We start from the raw sequence: 16,978 nt of genomic DNA, 5'->3' as shown, positions 1-16,978 counted from the left end.
AAAATGCTGAGCCTATATATAACTAAATCTATAGAACCCTCTGTTAGGAAAAAAACCCACCTTTCACCCGGAATTTACCTTCTTGCATAGCAGAATGATACACATAAAAGTGTTTGCTTAGCTGTTGTATCTATTCTACTTTTTACTTTGCCATTAACAAAGCTATTTATACATATATCAATTAGACACTTCCCCCTGATAGCCAGGTCTCTGTTTTCAATTAATTCTACTTCAGCCTACCCCAAGCCCTGGGCTTGCAAAGGGATCTCCAATTATTCAGACTCTAGGTTCTCTTGCTGGATTAAGGCACCGGTTGTTTTTCTTAGTATTGGTTACGGTAACATTTACTATTTGTGCTTGCTGGAGAAGTCACCCACAGGAGAACAAGTGGATAATACAGTTGGGCAATTAGAAAAACAAGTAGGACTATTTAAATAATGGGGAAGCTCTTGAATCAGATTAAGCCATAGATCCTGGAAAACTTTCCCTCACACAAAGCCAATTTTGTAGCAAAGACCCTGACTGAAGAACTACGGGTATATTTATATCAGAAGTAATTTGGCATGGTAGGAATGTAATAGTAAAGTGAAACCATCAGCACTAACACCCCTCACACTTTCACGAAAAATACACCATGCGCTGTGTCTGCATGCAGTCAGTAGGAGGGAGATAATAAACCTTTCATTTCCAATTCAGCCTGTTGATTCATTACTTTACCTTAAGGGGTGGAACTCGGGGTTCTTCTCTGGGTGGCTGATCTTTATCAGATGGACTCGTTGATGAAGCACTACGGTTAGGCTGATCATCATCTATTCTAGCTCTCTTCTCTTTGCAGATTCCAAAACTGTGCTGTTCTGCTGTTTTCCTCTTTGGGATCTCTGGGTCTCTACTTTCATTCCTCACTTCAGGTGATTTTGTGGGTTCTAATGACTTGGAAGAATGTGAACTCTCTAGGCGGCTTTGGGTGCTGCCTGTTAGCTTGTGAGATTTACTTCTGCACACTTCAGAGAACGTAGCTTTCTCTAAAGATGAGGTATACAGTTTGTCATGTGGCTTTGATGGAAGCAATTCGATATTTTTGCCAACTGATCCTTCTGATAAGACAGCTACCTCTGATGGCAAGAGTGTACCTTTCTTGTCACCTCTTTGCTGAACACTGTGATTTTTAATTTTGATCACCTCTGGAGGAGAGTGTTCTGGAATGGATGCAATGTAGGATTTCTCAGTTTCAGAATGTGACTTACATGGCTGATGACTGAGGTTTTTGCTTTGGGGCTCTTCCAATACTGAAGTATCAGGCATAATTGTTAGTGGACCAACTTTCATATTTTCAGGGGCACTCTGAAGTTGCTTTGGCTGAACAACAAGATTCTCTTCTTGAACCACCTTAGGAATGGCAGGGCTTTCTTCTTTCAAAGTGGGAAGGGAGTCTTCCAACAAACATGGTGATTTCCCTTGTTGCAGAATAAGTCTTTCATTGCTTGGGGAATTAGAAACTGGAGATGTCTCTGATGGAAGAGGCAAACTATTTGCTACGGATGTTTCAGAAGTTAGAAGAACAGAAGATACTGAAGATGTTTCTGATGTTAAAGGCAAATCAGACATTGGAGATGTTTCTGATGTTAAAGGTAAATTAGAAGCTGGTGATGCCTCTGATGTTAAAGGTAAATTTGACATCAGAGATGCTTCTGAAGTTACAGGTGAGGTGGACATTGGAGAGATTTCTGACATTAAAGGTGTGTGCAAATTTTCATCACTGGCCTTTTGCTGAATATCACCTTCAACGTTTTCAGTGCTGGACACTTCAGACGAGCAAGCTGTTTCAAGAGACGCTGGAGTACAGGGTTCCTCTGAAGTTGACTGAGTGTCTCCTCCAGGGGAGGCAATGCAAACACATGGTCCCTCTGGACTTCCAGAGGAAAAGGAAGTTTCAGAAATACAGGCATTCTCAGACAACTGTTCCTCAGGGTCACTTTGAAGCTCCATATCCACTGCAATGCCTCCACCAGTGAACAAGGAGCCTTCCAGAGCAGCGTTTTGCATTTCTGGTGCAATTATCTCTTTTGCAGACTCAGAATCTTTCTCTGCTGTATCACTGACAGAGTTTGAGGATGAAGCTGATCGTGCTGGTGATATGCAATCCTCCAGCTGATCTATCACAACTGACATCTCCTCCTGAGGGCATTCAGACTTCAACTCCACTTTAATTTCAATGTGGGATACAGTATCAGTTACATCATTCATCATGACACAGGACTCGGTGCTGTCTGCAAGCTGTACTGCCTCTGTTTCTTCATTTGTGCCAGCTGGACTGACTGACTCCTCAGAAAACTCATGTTCTGGTTTATGGTTTTCCTCTTGGCATTCACAAATACTTGTCTCAACCTCTTCAGCAATCTCCTCCTGAATGATTGATTCTTCAGGTACCAGTATATCCTCTGATTCTGCGGTTAGATCCTTGACAGGAACCTGTTCCATACTACAAAGAGGTGGACAATAATCTCTCTCTGGCAAAGGTGGAATTTTAGCGCCTTTCTCTTCTTGGTCCTCAAAAGTTGCTTGCTTAGAAGGACCAGGTGTGCCAGAAGATCCACACAAAGAACTGCTTTCATCTTCATCATTGTTCTGCACTGCAGTGAGTTTCATTGATTCTCCTCTTGACATTCCCAACCTAAATAAAAACACACAAATTAAAAAGGTCTTTTCATCACAGACGTGATAAAGGAACAGGATTGCCGTTGTCACCCACATCTTTTATTTACAAAGAGGACATATTTTCCATTTAAAAATAGTGGTTTGGTTAAGTGGTGGCTGACTAATGTATGTATGGTTTTATATATTTTGGAAACCTAACTACCCAGATTTTCTTACAGTGTTAAAAAACCTAAATATTTTTTAAAGTAAGTAATCTATCATTCATTATTTAACTATTTGGCACTTCAATGAAACAAAAAAGCAAGCTACACAGATTCACCATTACTCATAATCTGTTTAAATGTGTGTTTTGTTTTGCTTTTAAATACCACCACAGTACTGCGATACTAATACAGCATGCATTGCAGAGAAAATACACAACTATATCTTCTTCCATCGGTAACACTTCTGAAGCAAATCCCTTTTTTCCTCATACAACTACATTTAGGGTGAACACAGCCAGCAATATGGCTTAAATGCTGCACTTAAAAAGCTGCACCTAAAACTAATAAGGCAAAGCATGTATTTCAGTTTTGTAATTTGATAGTCATTTCAAATTTATTATGAAAATCAAAGTAACTCAACTTCAGCCTCAGAGTCAATTCTAAGGATCTCAGCTGACAGCTTGTGTGGTTTTGCTCCATTTTTTCAGCAAACTAAATGCTTCATTTAAGATGAAAACTATTTCTAAATAAACAGATCTACGTATATGCTATTCATTCAATACCACTATAATTAAAAAGAAGTTTAACATTCTTAAGAAGCTAAAAAGACACATATTTAGAAACTATGCATTCATTCTCAGGGATGGAATGCAAAGGAACTATTCCTACGCATAGGTCTCTTCTGAAAATTTTCTTACCTGTGGTCCTGAAAAGATTAGCTTAAAAAAGTTTTATTACTTCAACAGAATTAAAAAACCCACAACAAACCAAAAGAAAAGCTGAAGGCTGAAAATGTGGTTATTTTAAAAAATGTATGCACTCTGACATCCTAATTTCCTTCTAAAGACAGTGGGAGTACAGGTGTTCAGCATCTTTAGTAAGATTTTTCAAGCAGACTTTGGACCTCGGCAATTCCATAATAGTAGAAAATACACAAAAGCTTGATTGGAAGCCTTAAAAGAAATTTCATGGTCTTAAGGATCTTGTAATCTAATTAACAGAAGTTTGATCTCTGTTCTCATTTTAATCAGAAAACAAAGAATAATATGTAAATCAGTGAGCATAAAAGATATTCAGAAATTATGGAAGCAAGAAACTTGTCAATGTGCAGCCAGAGGATACAGAGATCACGAAGGCCCATGTATATGGAAGTACAGAATAAACATGTAAAACACCAAAATCTGTGGCTGCAGATTTTAAAAATACTGAGTAGATGCATTACAGTGACAGCTGTAAGTGCAAAAAAAAACAAACCCAGAAAACCCAAAAACCTGCAAAACCCAGCCTGGAATTAGTACCTCAAAAAGCACTCTCAGGGTAATTATTAATATTGCCTACTACTAGTCACTTAATATGCACAAAGTCTCCCTGTGCCATCAATATGCTGAGGAAGGATTCTCTAGAGAGCAATTCAGAACACCAAATTTACATCTCCCACATTGAATGCATTTCTGAAGATGTATCTTTCTTCTATATAGACTATATATACCCTACACTGTCTAAGTTTAGGTGAGTAAAGTTTATTTTACCTAGGTTTAGGTGAGTAACTTCCTCTAAAATTCCTTGTGTAAATGAGGAAAAGTTATCTCAGGAAAATGAGGAGGGGAAAGAAATCCACTGCATTACTGAAAACTGAATCAGCGGTCTATTTCCTCTAGCTGGCTTACATCACGAATAGATATTGCTTGATCTTTATGGAATGAAAACCAGCAAAGGAACGAAGGACAGGATAAAGGTGAATGCAACTGTCACACGGACACTACACAAATACACCCATTCTAGTAACATATTGAAGAGGAAGAAGTGTAAGAAAAATAAGATAATGCAGGATTAAGGCCAGCAGAACACGTACTGAATTTTAATCCATCTTTTGCAGTATTGGAAATACTACTATCTTGAAGAAGATACTGCAGTGAAGAAAAAGGCTTTCAAAAAGAGAAGGCTCAAGATCAGCATGTTTAAGGCAATCTCAGATTGCAAGACAAACAGCTGATCTGTCTTCTTCCTTAAAGAAAAAGACATGCAAAGTTTGCAAAATGGCACAAAAATACGAGGACAACAATAAATAGCCATCAGTGAAAGTGATAAGGACAGGACTGAGCTGATAAAGTAAGGGCAGTCAGTCATCAAATAAAAAAAAACCACAACAGCTACTCAAAGATATACGGACGCTGATGTTCTAGTGCTGTGATAATGAGTAGCGGGGAAAATAATAATAAAAAAAAATTAATGAAGGATTAAATCAGCAATAAAATTTAGAGAAGGTCTACCCAAAATTAAAGCTTTGATTTAGTGAGCTGGCAGTACTATCCTGACATGGAACTCTCTCGAGCATGGGAAAAGAAATAACATACTGAGACAATAGAGTATAACCCTTGCAATCCTGGGGCAACAAGCCAGAAGAATGTGGATTTTTGGCAACACGCATCAGCTGATCCTAGATAAATGACTGCAGAAAGAAGTTTTTGTTTTTTAAAGCAAGTCAGAGAGACGAAAAGTTAACAACCATAAGGAAGCGGAAAAAGATCATAAATGGATGGAAGTAAACTACAACTGACAGTCCCATGATAAACAGCCTAAGTACAGATAAGAGCAAACACAAGAAACATAATGTGTAGAGCCAAGATGGAAGAAGTACTCTACAGCCTTTGAATGCCACGAACTGGGAAAGTTTACAAAGATTCTGCATCTATTAATGGTTCTTCTGTAAGTATAAGGTGAAACTTGAATTTAGTTATGGAATATTAAAAGATTAAATCAGATGAAATCAGAGCAAAAATACCACATTGACTGTAAAGTGAACAAGTTAGACTGCAAGGGAGATCCATTTTGCAGACAGTGCATGTGAGAAATAGCTCAGGAAGCTTTCAAAATCTGCTACTTCACTTGAATCAACATAGCTGAAAAGAGACAAAGCCTAGTCATACTCAAAGCAAGTTTAAAAACCAAAGTGAAAAAAGGTGAGAGAACTTGCACAAGGTGGAAACTATAGCAAAAGCTACCATTTAGTCAGTAAATAATGAGAAAAAGTACTTAAATCTGGCCAAGCAACGAAGAAGTAGAATCTGCCTATGTAAGAGCCAGGAAGAAGAATGCAAGTGAAACAATGCAAGCTGGGGAAAGAGCAGGGGGGACCAGATTCAATACTGTAGTCATAATGGAAATTATGTGCAATATGACATTTTGCATAACAATGTTGATGTCAGGAACCTATCAAGCCAAATGACATGTATCACTGCAGACTGAGCAATTATCTGCCAACCATCACAGTGTCCAGCATTCAGCTAGCACGGCAGGACTGCTGGCTCTGTAAAATTACGAGCATCATTCACTGTGCATGTGACAGTCATTTGTGACTGAGGAATAGGCTTCAGAGTGAAGTGCTCATCCTTTGCTGGTACTAAGCTCCTATTTCTTGTGGAAGGCCCTGTGCCAATACCTTACATAGCCCTTTCCTTCATGAAAGGCTGGTAACCGACTCCTCTCTTGACGCGCATAAGGAAAAACCATTACGTTCCTTATCGAAAAACCTAATTAATATTTTTTGATACTAAAGGCATCAACACCCGGACTACGCTGAGGTCTCAAAGAAATTAAGCACTTGACAATAAGAAAGTCTGCCATATTAAGACCCTAGAATTTCCATTATATGTAAAGATAAAGTGGTGTAGAAATAGTATTCTCAGTGGGAGAGAGCACTTAGCAAGCATGTGCAAAATAAAATATTAAAATGGATCTGTCCATTTGCTGCCTTGTTTTCAGTACATTTCCCAGTGGTCCAAGGCAGTGGGTTGTGAGAAGTAGCACTGTTACTGCAGAAACACTTTAGTTAATGCCTTAATCTGTACGTTAATCACTTATATGAAGGGTTCCCTGTGCCCTGGACTTCCTAAGTAAAAAACTTATAACAACAAAACTAAGGCATCTCATGTGAGGATGGTTCCCAATGACGCATTTTTGTCTGCTAAGTATTATGCATAAATTCCATTAAAACCCACCTGAAAATGAATAAATAAAAAAAAATCAGTAACTTTTAAAGAATTAGTTTATACTTTACAAAAATTAATACTTTTAATACTTAATAACTTTAAAAACAGAGATGTAATTACAAGTGTTAACTTTTTGAAGAAATTTTTAAATGGAAGATTTTTGAATTTTAAAAAGATATGACTCTCCTTAAATTTTGATTTTAAAAAAACCCGAAGAACTGAATCTTCAGATGCTGCAGAATGCCATCTCCATATCTTCATCAATGAAATTGTGCTGACTTGTCCCATTGTGCACCTGGAGTGTTATGATCTAATTCATATAAGGGTATTTATATATCCTTTGCATTTCACTTATAAAATTAGACTAGTCATCGTCACTTATAGTTGTCTCTAGCCAATATTTCTTCTATGTCATATATTCTACTCCAGCAAAGGGTCATCTCAGTCAAACAATAAAAAACACTACTTGATTTTAGAAACTTTGCAACTAGGTTAGAAAAATAAAATAAATAAAAACATACTACAGAAATATTTCTACCGGTCTTCTAGTCTGTAGAAGCTGTATTTCTATTTTGCAGGAGGGGAGAACTGCCCTAATGCTATCTTTTAAAAGATAATTAGAAAATACTCACACGCTTGGGCCTTCTGTCTTAAGCTCTCCTTGGAATGAATTTTTATGGATGAGTTATGAACCTTCACAAACGTAATTGTAATGCAAGTGCAGACACACCACCATAATTCTATCCACAACTTCTTATACTGGGGAATGACTGCCTTTGATAACTGCTTTATTAAGTTTTACAGCATATGACTGTGCTCTGTGAAGCAGAGATTTATATTTTCATTTGCTCCTAAAAAAAAATTTAAAAAATGCTTTTATTTGCTTCAATACTTACTTTTCACCATAAAACCTTTCAAAGAATTTTTCTTTCCAAGGTTCTGTTTTCTTTTCCTTTTCAATCTCTTGTCTGATGCGCAGCTGCATTTCTGGTGTAAATTCTCCTAAAAAACAAATACTAACATATTGAATAAAAGTTGTCAAGGATTAGCTTAAGATGAGCAATTATAAATTACAGATACAAAGATGACATACAGCGATTTCTGTTACAGTCATCCAACAATTCCAAATGAAAATAATGAAAAACAAAAGTGAATGTGACATAGAAAGATTTAATTTACCATATAATATCAGTATTTCAAAAGTATATTGGTGGGATTTAGTTGCATGCATTTATGTTTCCAAGGCTGGAAGTGATGAAAATGCTTGGGTTTTTTTTCTTTAAACTGTCAAAACAAGCTGCCACAGCAAGCTGTAAAAATGTACACTAAATGCAAAATGGAATCAGCAATTTTCCTTTTGTTGAATTACTGGTGTATTACACTTTCTATTCTATAAGTATCTCTCAAATGTAGAAACAGAGACATTCTTCATAAAAACAATTAACCTTTGGTAAATCTGAGAACAAGTAGAGAGTTACCTTCTGCCAATCGCTGTTTCCACCCTTGTGCTGCGTATGCGAAGAATTCATTATTTAGAGCAGAACTACTGAGGCGCAAAACTCCATCACTTCCCATCTAGAAAATAAGCCGATGGTAGCAGAAGACAGTGTCAGAAATAGCGTCAGCTAAGATTACATAAAAACAGAGTTCCAATTAAGGGAAGTGGGGAGGGATAGGGAATGGGATCAACAAAGAAAATTACCTACTACTACTAAACCAGCATTTTCATTATAGTCGTTACTGTAAATGCAAGTGGTCTTAATCCAGCATCAGTGTGCTCTCTTCAGTCATCAGTATTACTGATGATAACTCAGTTTACAACTGATTGATGTGTTTTAATCACAGCCCGCTATCTTGAGCCTATGTCTACAGCTATTTTACGCAATCAAAAATTAAGATCATTATTGTACTTGTGCATCTGCCTGGAATATGGTACAAAACAAGTTAATTAAAGGTAATGAAGACAGTAAATTTGCTCTTTCCAAATAAATCTAACACTCATGTTAGCTAATATCCTGTACTGGCAGAAGAGTGGATGACAGGTAACCTTAATAAAATAACTGGTGTAAACTTAGCACTAAAACTAGATACAGCTATACACATAATTTTATAGGCATTGACAGTGAAAACTGTGGAAGAACATTGTAATTATTTTTACTTTATACATCTGTCAAACATTCAATAATAAAGCACCATTAAAAGTCTTGATCATGGTATTTTCTACAATAATTCTCAAAAGCAATCCAACTATTGAGCTTTCTTTTATGATAAAACTTAGTGCTTATTTTCAGGTTGTGAGGATATGTCTGACTATTTGAAGGAATTCTAATAACTGAAAAAAGTAATTACATAAAACAAATTAGCAGTGGGCATCACCTCTAGCATAATAAATAAACAGACAATAAAAACAGACTAGCAAATACAGAGAGAAAGAGAGGGAACAGCAGAAGATGTAACATTACTAGAACAAACACTCTCACTATTTTACATCCTTTAAGGTAACTAAGAGATAAATGTTTGACAACACCAGTTACGATCTCGCAGTAGAAACCAGCACATTTTCCAGCATATTAACATGTTTTAGCTACGTAATATCCCCTAATTCTCAGTGCTTGTTTCAAACTGGAGCTAGAAAGAAGCAGGTGTGTCAGAAACATTAAATTATATTTAGCCGGATCTCCCTCACTGAGCTCTATATTTCACTGATAATACTGCCTCTACTTTCAGAACAGTCTTTGCTAATTCACTCATTGCCTAGCTGACATCCTGTCTCACAATAATCTCATAGGAGTAAACCAGAAAGATGTGAAGTAGTAAAAAGAGAAATAGAGTGATAAGCACGGATGCTGAAAAACAGGCAAAGCTAAAGGCATTTGATTACAGCAAGAAAAACAGTGTGTGCACGGTACCAGGGTCCCTCAGCAGGATATGAACCTACAGTACTGCTGCCTGTGATTTCCTGCTATATGGCATTGTTTTGCCAATATGTCATAGGATTTGCATTCAAGTAGGGTGGATATGTAATGCTTCTATGCTTCTCATGATGTGGGTTGTGGAACTCACGCATATTAATTACAGATAGGCTATGACTAATGCTGAAACCGGAGGAAAACTGTAAAGAAACAGTGAAACATGCAGCAGAAGCAGCGAGAAAATAAAACCAGTGAGACAAGAGAAAGGCCATAAAGAACATGTACTTATTGTAGAAATCAAACTGGTATGACACATTATCTCCTTTCTGCACAAATGAACTTTTCCAGAAATATTTAAATTCCAGAATTAATATATTAAGTGAGATTTCTAGATACCAGCGCTTCTTGCACCTAAAGACAAACCAATATATGGTCAAAAATGGAACTTGCACGATTTCATAAAGAGGTAAGACAAGAAGTTACAAAGATAAGAATCACAATTCACTAAATAAACAGTTCTTTGTGCCTCAAAGAAAGGTGCTGAAGCTACCTTCAGTTTCAACATAAAAGGAGATGAAATAGTAATACCCACTTGTGTCAATGTAGGTTCTACTCCAAACTTCAGTAAATTCAACATTTTATCTCTAAGCCTGACAGTGTTTTGTAGGAAATAGTAATACAGACATGAAATTTTTATTATCATATTTAACCTCATTTATCTGCAGGCTGTCTCTGAAAGGCATGATCCTCCTGAAACTCCATTGCTTAGCTGATGGCAAACAGTGTAGCCATAAGACTAGCCAGATCAACAAACCTCATAGGAAAGTAATAATTTGTGGACAATAATTTTCTGTTAAAGCAGCAAGAGGATCCAAGTTATCCTAAGGTCATACGATCATTAGATCTCATGCAAAGTTGGAATGTTCTGCAAGGGGCGGAAAGAGAATGCAACTTTTCAGCAGCAATCCACTTTCAGATTGCATTACACATAATATGAGAGTGTAGCCAAGTGTGATTGAGCTATTTCACCAGGCTGCATAAACCAAGAGCATTATGAAGACTGCCAAGTTATAGTACCATGCGAATACAAGAACAACAGTATTAGCTTTGTTGTAACCCTCTTGTTGTAAGGACATGAGAAAAGCAAGCTTTGTGGGAAGAGTTACCGCATCTTTTATTTTATGGGCTATTATACCTGGAAAAAAAGTGTCCAAGTTTTTGGGTGTATAATTTCTTATAAGGTGTGAAACTGAAACTGCAAACCCCAAGCCAAATGCTAGAAAGAGGTTCAATCAAATTCAAATGTTAACTAGTCCACCTGAGAGAAAAGCACAGGCTGGAACTTCAGAACAGAAAGCAAATGTTAGTGAGGTCACAGGTAAAGTTCATTAGTTCTTGTAGACCAGAAAAAATGCCAATAGTAAGTACCTGTGGAAGAAAAAAGGAGGGGGAAAAAAATCCAGGAGAAGAATAGCGGAAAGGGAGTAGGTTGCAGTGGATTACCTAAGAAGAAAAATTAGTGTAGGTCAACTTGCAAAGGAACAACAGATCATTTAAGGACTGCATCAGAAAACAGATGCATGCTGCACTGACTGCTTTAGATATTAACTGTAACAGCTGACAAGTATTAGGGAACTATGTTCACAAAATCGAAAATATGATTATGATTGTAAAGATGCTTTGGTTAAGAAAAGTGAGAAGAACAAACTCCAGAAGGTGTCACTGCTGACTTCATGATAGTCATTGCCTCTGATGAACTGGCAGAGGAAGACCTTTCCTGAGACCTGTGTTCATGGGACCATACACCTCATGGAAGATCTAAGTAGCTGGAACAGCCGAAATCTAGACAGAAGAGCATATAATGATACAGAAGGTGGAAAAAGACTAATTAGTTAGAGGAGAAGCTTCCAGTGATCTATTTTAACATGGTATGAAAAAATAATTTCAGGCTAAAGCATTATGGTGGGATGCATGAAAGTAGTCATCATTACCTATACTTGATACACATAATTTAGGGTAAGAGATAGCAATGGAAAAAACGCAGGAAATAAAGAGTTGGCCAGCCCCAGTGACTTTGCCAAACCTGCTCAGAAATTTGAGATAAAAGAAAACCTATAGTGGGAATGGAGGACAAAATAGCTAAAGGAACTCATAATGGCCAAAGAGCTGAAGCGAATGAGGCAGAAATTTTCAAAATGTTGTAAGAAGAAAAAAGTACTAAGCAGAAAGCAGATCCACTACCAAATCAAGAAAACTACTCAAACTAAACTAACAAGAAGTTCAATCGTTTTGCTATTTTTGATTAATTTAAAGTTTTCTACAAAGGGGAAAAAAAGTTTGAAGAAATTAGAACAGACACAAAATGAGCAATTTTACATCTGGTTGTTTTGAAAGAGTCTATCAGGAAGAACAACACAAAGATGTTTCAGTCTTTTTCTCAATACCCTAGTCATGTATCAGGCTGACATTTTTTCTGCTCTGTGGAACTTGGAAGGACTAAGAGGTCTTCCTGCTACATATTAGCTAACAACCTCTACTGAAATCTTCTTTTCTACCTCACCCAGAAAATGCATTTTCACCCAAGTCAAAAAGTTAAAGTGCAAACTGAAAATTTTGAAGCCAAGAGGTGTATCTACTTCTATATGGTCTGATAATAGAGACAGCACAATTAACCACTAGGTCTAAATTAGAATTCGAAGAAACACATCAATAAAGCAGTTCTTAAATACACTATTAATTTTTATGGTATTTAAAAAATGCTGTCCAACAGAGACAGCGTGTTAATGAGCTGGAACACAAAACATCTCTTGGAAAGTTTATGTTTTATTCTGTTGAGCTTTAAATTTCTTTTTTTTTCTGATTAAGCACAATGGTAGAATTATGTTTTCTAATTAATACCTCTGTGCAGAATTCACAATGGCTTCTAAAAGTTCCTTTTTTATTGAAAGCAAACAAAAAAACACCCAACCCCAAAACATATCTGCTAAAACCCAACATCTGTTTGCATTACAAAGCAAATGTCAACACTCTTATCAAAAGGAACTGAGTAATCTTTCTATGAACAGCTACTTCAATTATTTATCTCCAAGTTCCATTGAAAATTCTCTTCTGACAATAAGGCAGGGATTACTGGTGGTGGTTTCGTAGGGATACAGCAAGTACTGCACAGGTGTGTACTGGTAGGTTACCTGATCTTGGCTAGAATGTTCAAAGACAAAGAATTAGCAAATCTATTATTTCTATCTCTCTTTCCAATGATTCAAAATTCTCCTAATGTATTTATAAAACTACTAGTGATCCCCTATATATAGTTCCTGTGTAGTATAATGTATTTCTTACACGAAAGCTTATGTATGAACACTATGCCATTTGACCATACCTCACAACACAAAAACAAACAAAAAAATCAGTGAGAGAAGTGAAGATACATCCAAATTAAGTGTTCAGTACCACTCAAGTAGTTATACACTTTCTAGAAACCCTCTTCTGTGCTTTTATATTCTATCTTGGGGGAAGAACAGTTCCATAATTCACAGACTTTCCCAACGGTATGTAAAAGGAATTATGTGCAAAAGATGGAAGGTATGAGAAAATACATTTTGACATTTTTGCATTAAAGCCTCCAAAATATTAAAAATGAAAATTTAGCAGCATTTACACCACACAGAGGAGAAAATTACAGAATCATAGAATCTTCACGGTTGGAAAGGACCCTTAAGATCATCGAGTCCAACCAAACAACCTACAATCTCCACCCTTCAGAGCATGCCCTGAAGTGCCATTACATTTTATTTATGTATGTGGAGAGACACCATTGACATTTTGTAATGTGGAACAAATGTGATTCCCAGTACTGGGGACCAGCATCAAACTGACCTGTGATGAATGTACAGTGCAAATGTAGCACCTGAAGATGCAGAAACCTTAGTGACTGACTTTCTGAAGGCAAACACTTTGGAGAGCTGGCTAGTCAACATGCCAGGCCTGGCTCATTTTACTCTTGTCCATCAAAGAGTAAAAGTTCACAGGTGACAGGGAAGACCAGTATCTGTATTTTCACCCAAAAATCTCTAATACTAAGGGAAATACTCTCCAAGAAACAGAACTGTTTGAGTCCAAGTACACAGAAATAAACACTTAATTTAGGTACTCTGCATCACCACTCTGGAAGAGCTCCTCTGTTTCCACTAACACTAAAGGAAGCATAAAGAAGATCAGACTCCTAATTAGGACCTCTACATCTGCTACCTAAGCTAGTCAGCATGAAACACACCCTCACAACCTAAATCCAAAGAGAACACCAATAGATTTGTTTGTAGTGTACCAGATGCTCTCTTGCTCCACAAAATCCCCAAAGGATTAAAATTTGCTATCAAATCTAGGAAAAAGTGATAGTAAGCTTTAGAAGAAACTGCAACAACACAATGCATGTCTTAACATGCACGAGCTTCTACTAACTGGACATCATCTGAATGCAGACTACTCTAAACCAGGTGAGTATTTTGGAATATATGCTTTGGTGACTAATTTTTGTGCTTTTCTTACACATCCATTATATTAGCTAGGTGAACTCTGTCCAAATTCATGTTTGTTGATCCTATAAATTTCTACCGCTTCCTACTGGTGATCGTGAAGTCTTATGCATTAATTGTTCCTTCATGGCAGTGTCTTTGTGACCAACAAACAGATCTCAGAGTACTTAACACCAAGCTTGGCGGTCCATGTTGTAACAGGAGTCAGCTGCCTTCTCTTTTAAAGCCATGACTTTTTAAAATAGGCTACCTACTCAGATTACTTCAGCCACCCAAATACAGATGTAAGCAACAACTATTTATAGCTATCAACTATCTTAGTTGACTAAGGTCAGAAAACACTGACCTTAGGCCTGAGACTTTTTCAAGGCTTGTGAAGTAGTATGGATGCTTGCCACCTGTGGTCAGTGGCTTCAGGCCACTACTTAAAATGCTTTTGGGATTCTTTGAAGGGGCAAATAGAAGGTGTGACTGCTAGCAGTCATAACAAAAACAATATCCAAACTCATACTTTACAAACTATCATTTGATGACAAAGATTAATATTTGCTAATAATGATTTCTATAGTGTTAGTGTCCAAGGCATACAAGCCTAGACCCTACAGCTCTATACAAATGTAACTTAAAAAGTAACGGAGGGTGGTGGCATTCCTGGATGGAAATCAGTTTAAGATTAAAACAACTAATGTAAATGTCTGGACATGGCCTAGGTTTCCAATCTCTTATTACAGTCTATGGAAGTCTAGCCGATGCAGCCAATGGAGCCTAGAGGACTATTCAGCTGACCAGCAAGTCAGCATCTACGTTACAGTGAGACAAATAGCTCTTCAGGCTCTTTGTGCCTGTATTGACTTGATCTGCTTCGTCTGTAATGGGAGTTTAGATGCTTAGTACACTTGCAGACATCCAAATTTAGGTGTCTTCATTTGGAGGTGAATCCTACCCTCCTCTGTGTCAAACAGCTCAGAAACTGGATAGCTACAAGGAGGTAACACACTGCAATGACAGAAAAGCGTAACAGAAAGCACTGAAAAATTAATTCCTGTTAATGCTTATAAAGCACATCATAAAAAATAAGGCGATTTCTAAAGGCCATCTACCTTGTCATTAACTGCTGAAAACTTAAAATCATCCTTTGTCACACAGAGCAGAACCAGTTACGAGCTCTGCAGATACCTTTGGACAAAACATTCCAGGTATAAGCACTCACAAACATACTCCTGAGCACGGATACATCAGAATACGAACGTACATCTGCTGCACTGGACACCAAAGACTGCATTCCTATTCCTCTTGCAACAGCATGTTTAAGACAGGCACATGCGAATTTTAAATAGGCAGTCTCAGGCACCAGTTACTAGTTTGCTTGTGTGGTTGATTGGCAAGTTTGAAATTCAGATATAGCAGCGCAATACACCCAACCCACCCAACCACACTATCAGACAATAAAAATCTCTCCATGCTAAAACTCCAAACCTTCATATGATCTTTATATACAGAGAAAGGTAATCCCAAAATCAGAACCTGTTCTGGAAAAAGAGAGGAACCAATCCCAAGAACAGACTAAGAAAAGCCAGTGCTCCCAGTTTCCAAGAGATTCACCACCTTCAAAGGGGATTCCAAGAGGAGAATGAAGGGGAATATGAACAACAGAGACCATGTGATGAACCTCATGAAGGTCTTGGTAGGTATGATGCCTGCAAAATCTACCCATTTCACTGGTTATTAAATTTTGATGTCCACCTACCTTCACTCTAAGAGCACAGCCAGAAATGAGACTGAGTGGCTCAGAAGTGACAAGGAGGCTGTAGGAATCACCATGGAACCTAGGGATCTGTTAATGTTTTTATCCGCAGTGACAGACATGTACTGGTAATGAAGTTATGGTTCAAGAGGTACTACAGGCAGAACAGTTTTGGCATCATCATCCATGGGGTGATGCCCCAAGAAGGTTTCGAGATATGGCAATAGGTAAGCAAAGCTGGACAACAGCCCTGACAGAGGAAAAGAAGATCTTGTAAAAACAGGCTTGCTAATTTCTCCAAAATTTGCATGCTGTATTTATATATGTGGCCCAATAGCATGGGCAAATCAAATCAAATAAAATACTGTTCTGTGCACCACTGCCAAAACAAGTTTATTTATAAAAGGAGGGGTTAAAGAAGGGGCCAATGTGATGACAGTGATACACTTATCTCAGTCTTTGATAGTTGAACGCTAATGCAAGAACTACAAATGGTACTTAGGAAGACTTGGAAGATTTAGTTGACAATCAAAATTTTGCCTTAATTGGCAAAATGGAGATCTGATAATTCATATGACTGATAATAATACAAAAGATTAAAGCCTGTTTGGGAAAAAAAAGAAAGAAGAAATTACAAGAGAATAAAAATAATAAAGTGTTTCAAGTAGGAATACTTTAATAAATGCAGAATTAGTTGGGAGAATCCCCAAGAACATGGTGCTAGTGAAAAAGGAGTTAAAGAAACCTCACAGTTCTTTAAATAAACAATACTGACCACATGGAGTGCAAAGCCTCCTGCAAAGGAGTAACGAGGATTGTACAATGAGACCACATTGTCTTAGTTAGGACCTCACTGTTGATCTCACAGCATGCAGGGGATGGAAATGAGGTCAACTTACTAAGCAAGAATACCACAGCAGAACATGGTATAATGGGCCAAAAT

The 16,978-nt window shown here is 37.3% G+C and overlaps 1 protein-coding gene across 4 annotated transcripts in view; it reads right to left on the bottom strand.

Moving 5' to 3' along the window:
- The window catches only part of ASXL3 (ASXL transcriptional regulator 3), a 73,170-nt gene that overhangs the window by 10,905 nt on the left and 45,287 nt on the right, over nt 1-16,978 (bottom strand). For all 4 annotated transcript variants that reach the window (XM_063326792.1, XM_063326791.1, XM_063326793.1 and 1 more), the window contains 3 exons: nt 8,326-8,422; nt 7,744-7,849; nt 718-2,671 (listed from right to left, as the gene is read on the bottom strand). In XM_063326792.1, the coding sequence (XP_063182862.1) occupies nt 718-2,671; nt 7,744-7,849; nt 8,326-8,422 (2,157 nt within the window). The remainder of the gene's footprint in view (nt 1-717; nt 2,672-7,743; nt 7,850-8,325; nt 8,423-16,978) is intronic.

This window comes from Chroicocephalus ridibundus, chromosome 2 (assembly GCF_963924245.1).
Source record: "Chroicocephalus ridibundus chromosome 2, bChrRid1.1, whole genome shotgun sequence".
NCBI lineage: Eukaryota > Metazoa > Chordata > Aves > Charadriiformes > Laridae > Chroicocephalus > Chroicocephalus ridibundus.
The sequence above is the reverse complement of the archived record's forward strand: the minus strand, read 5'-3'. Positions and strand labels throughout refer to the sequence as shown.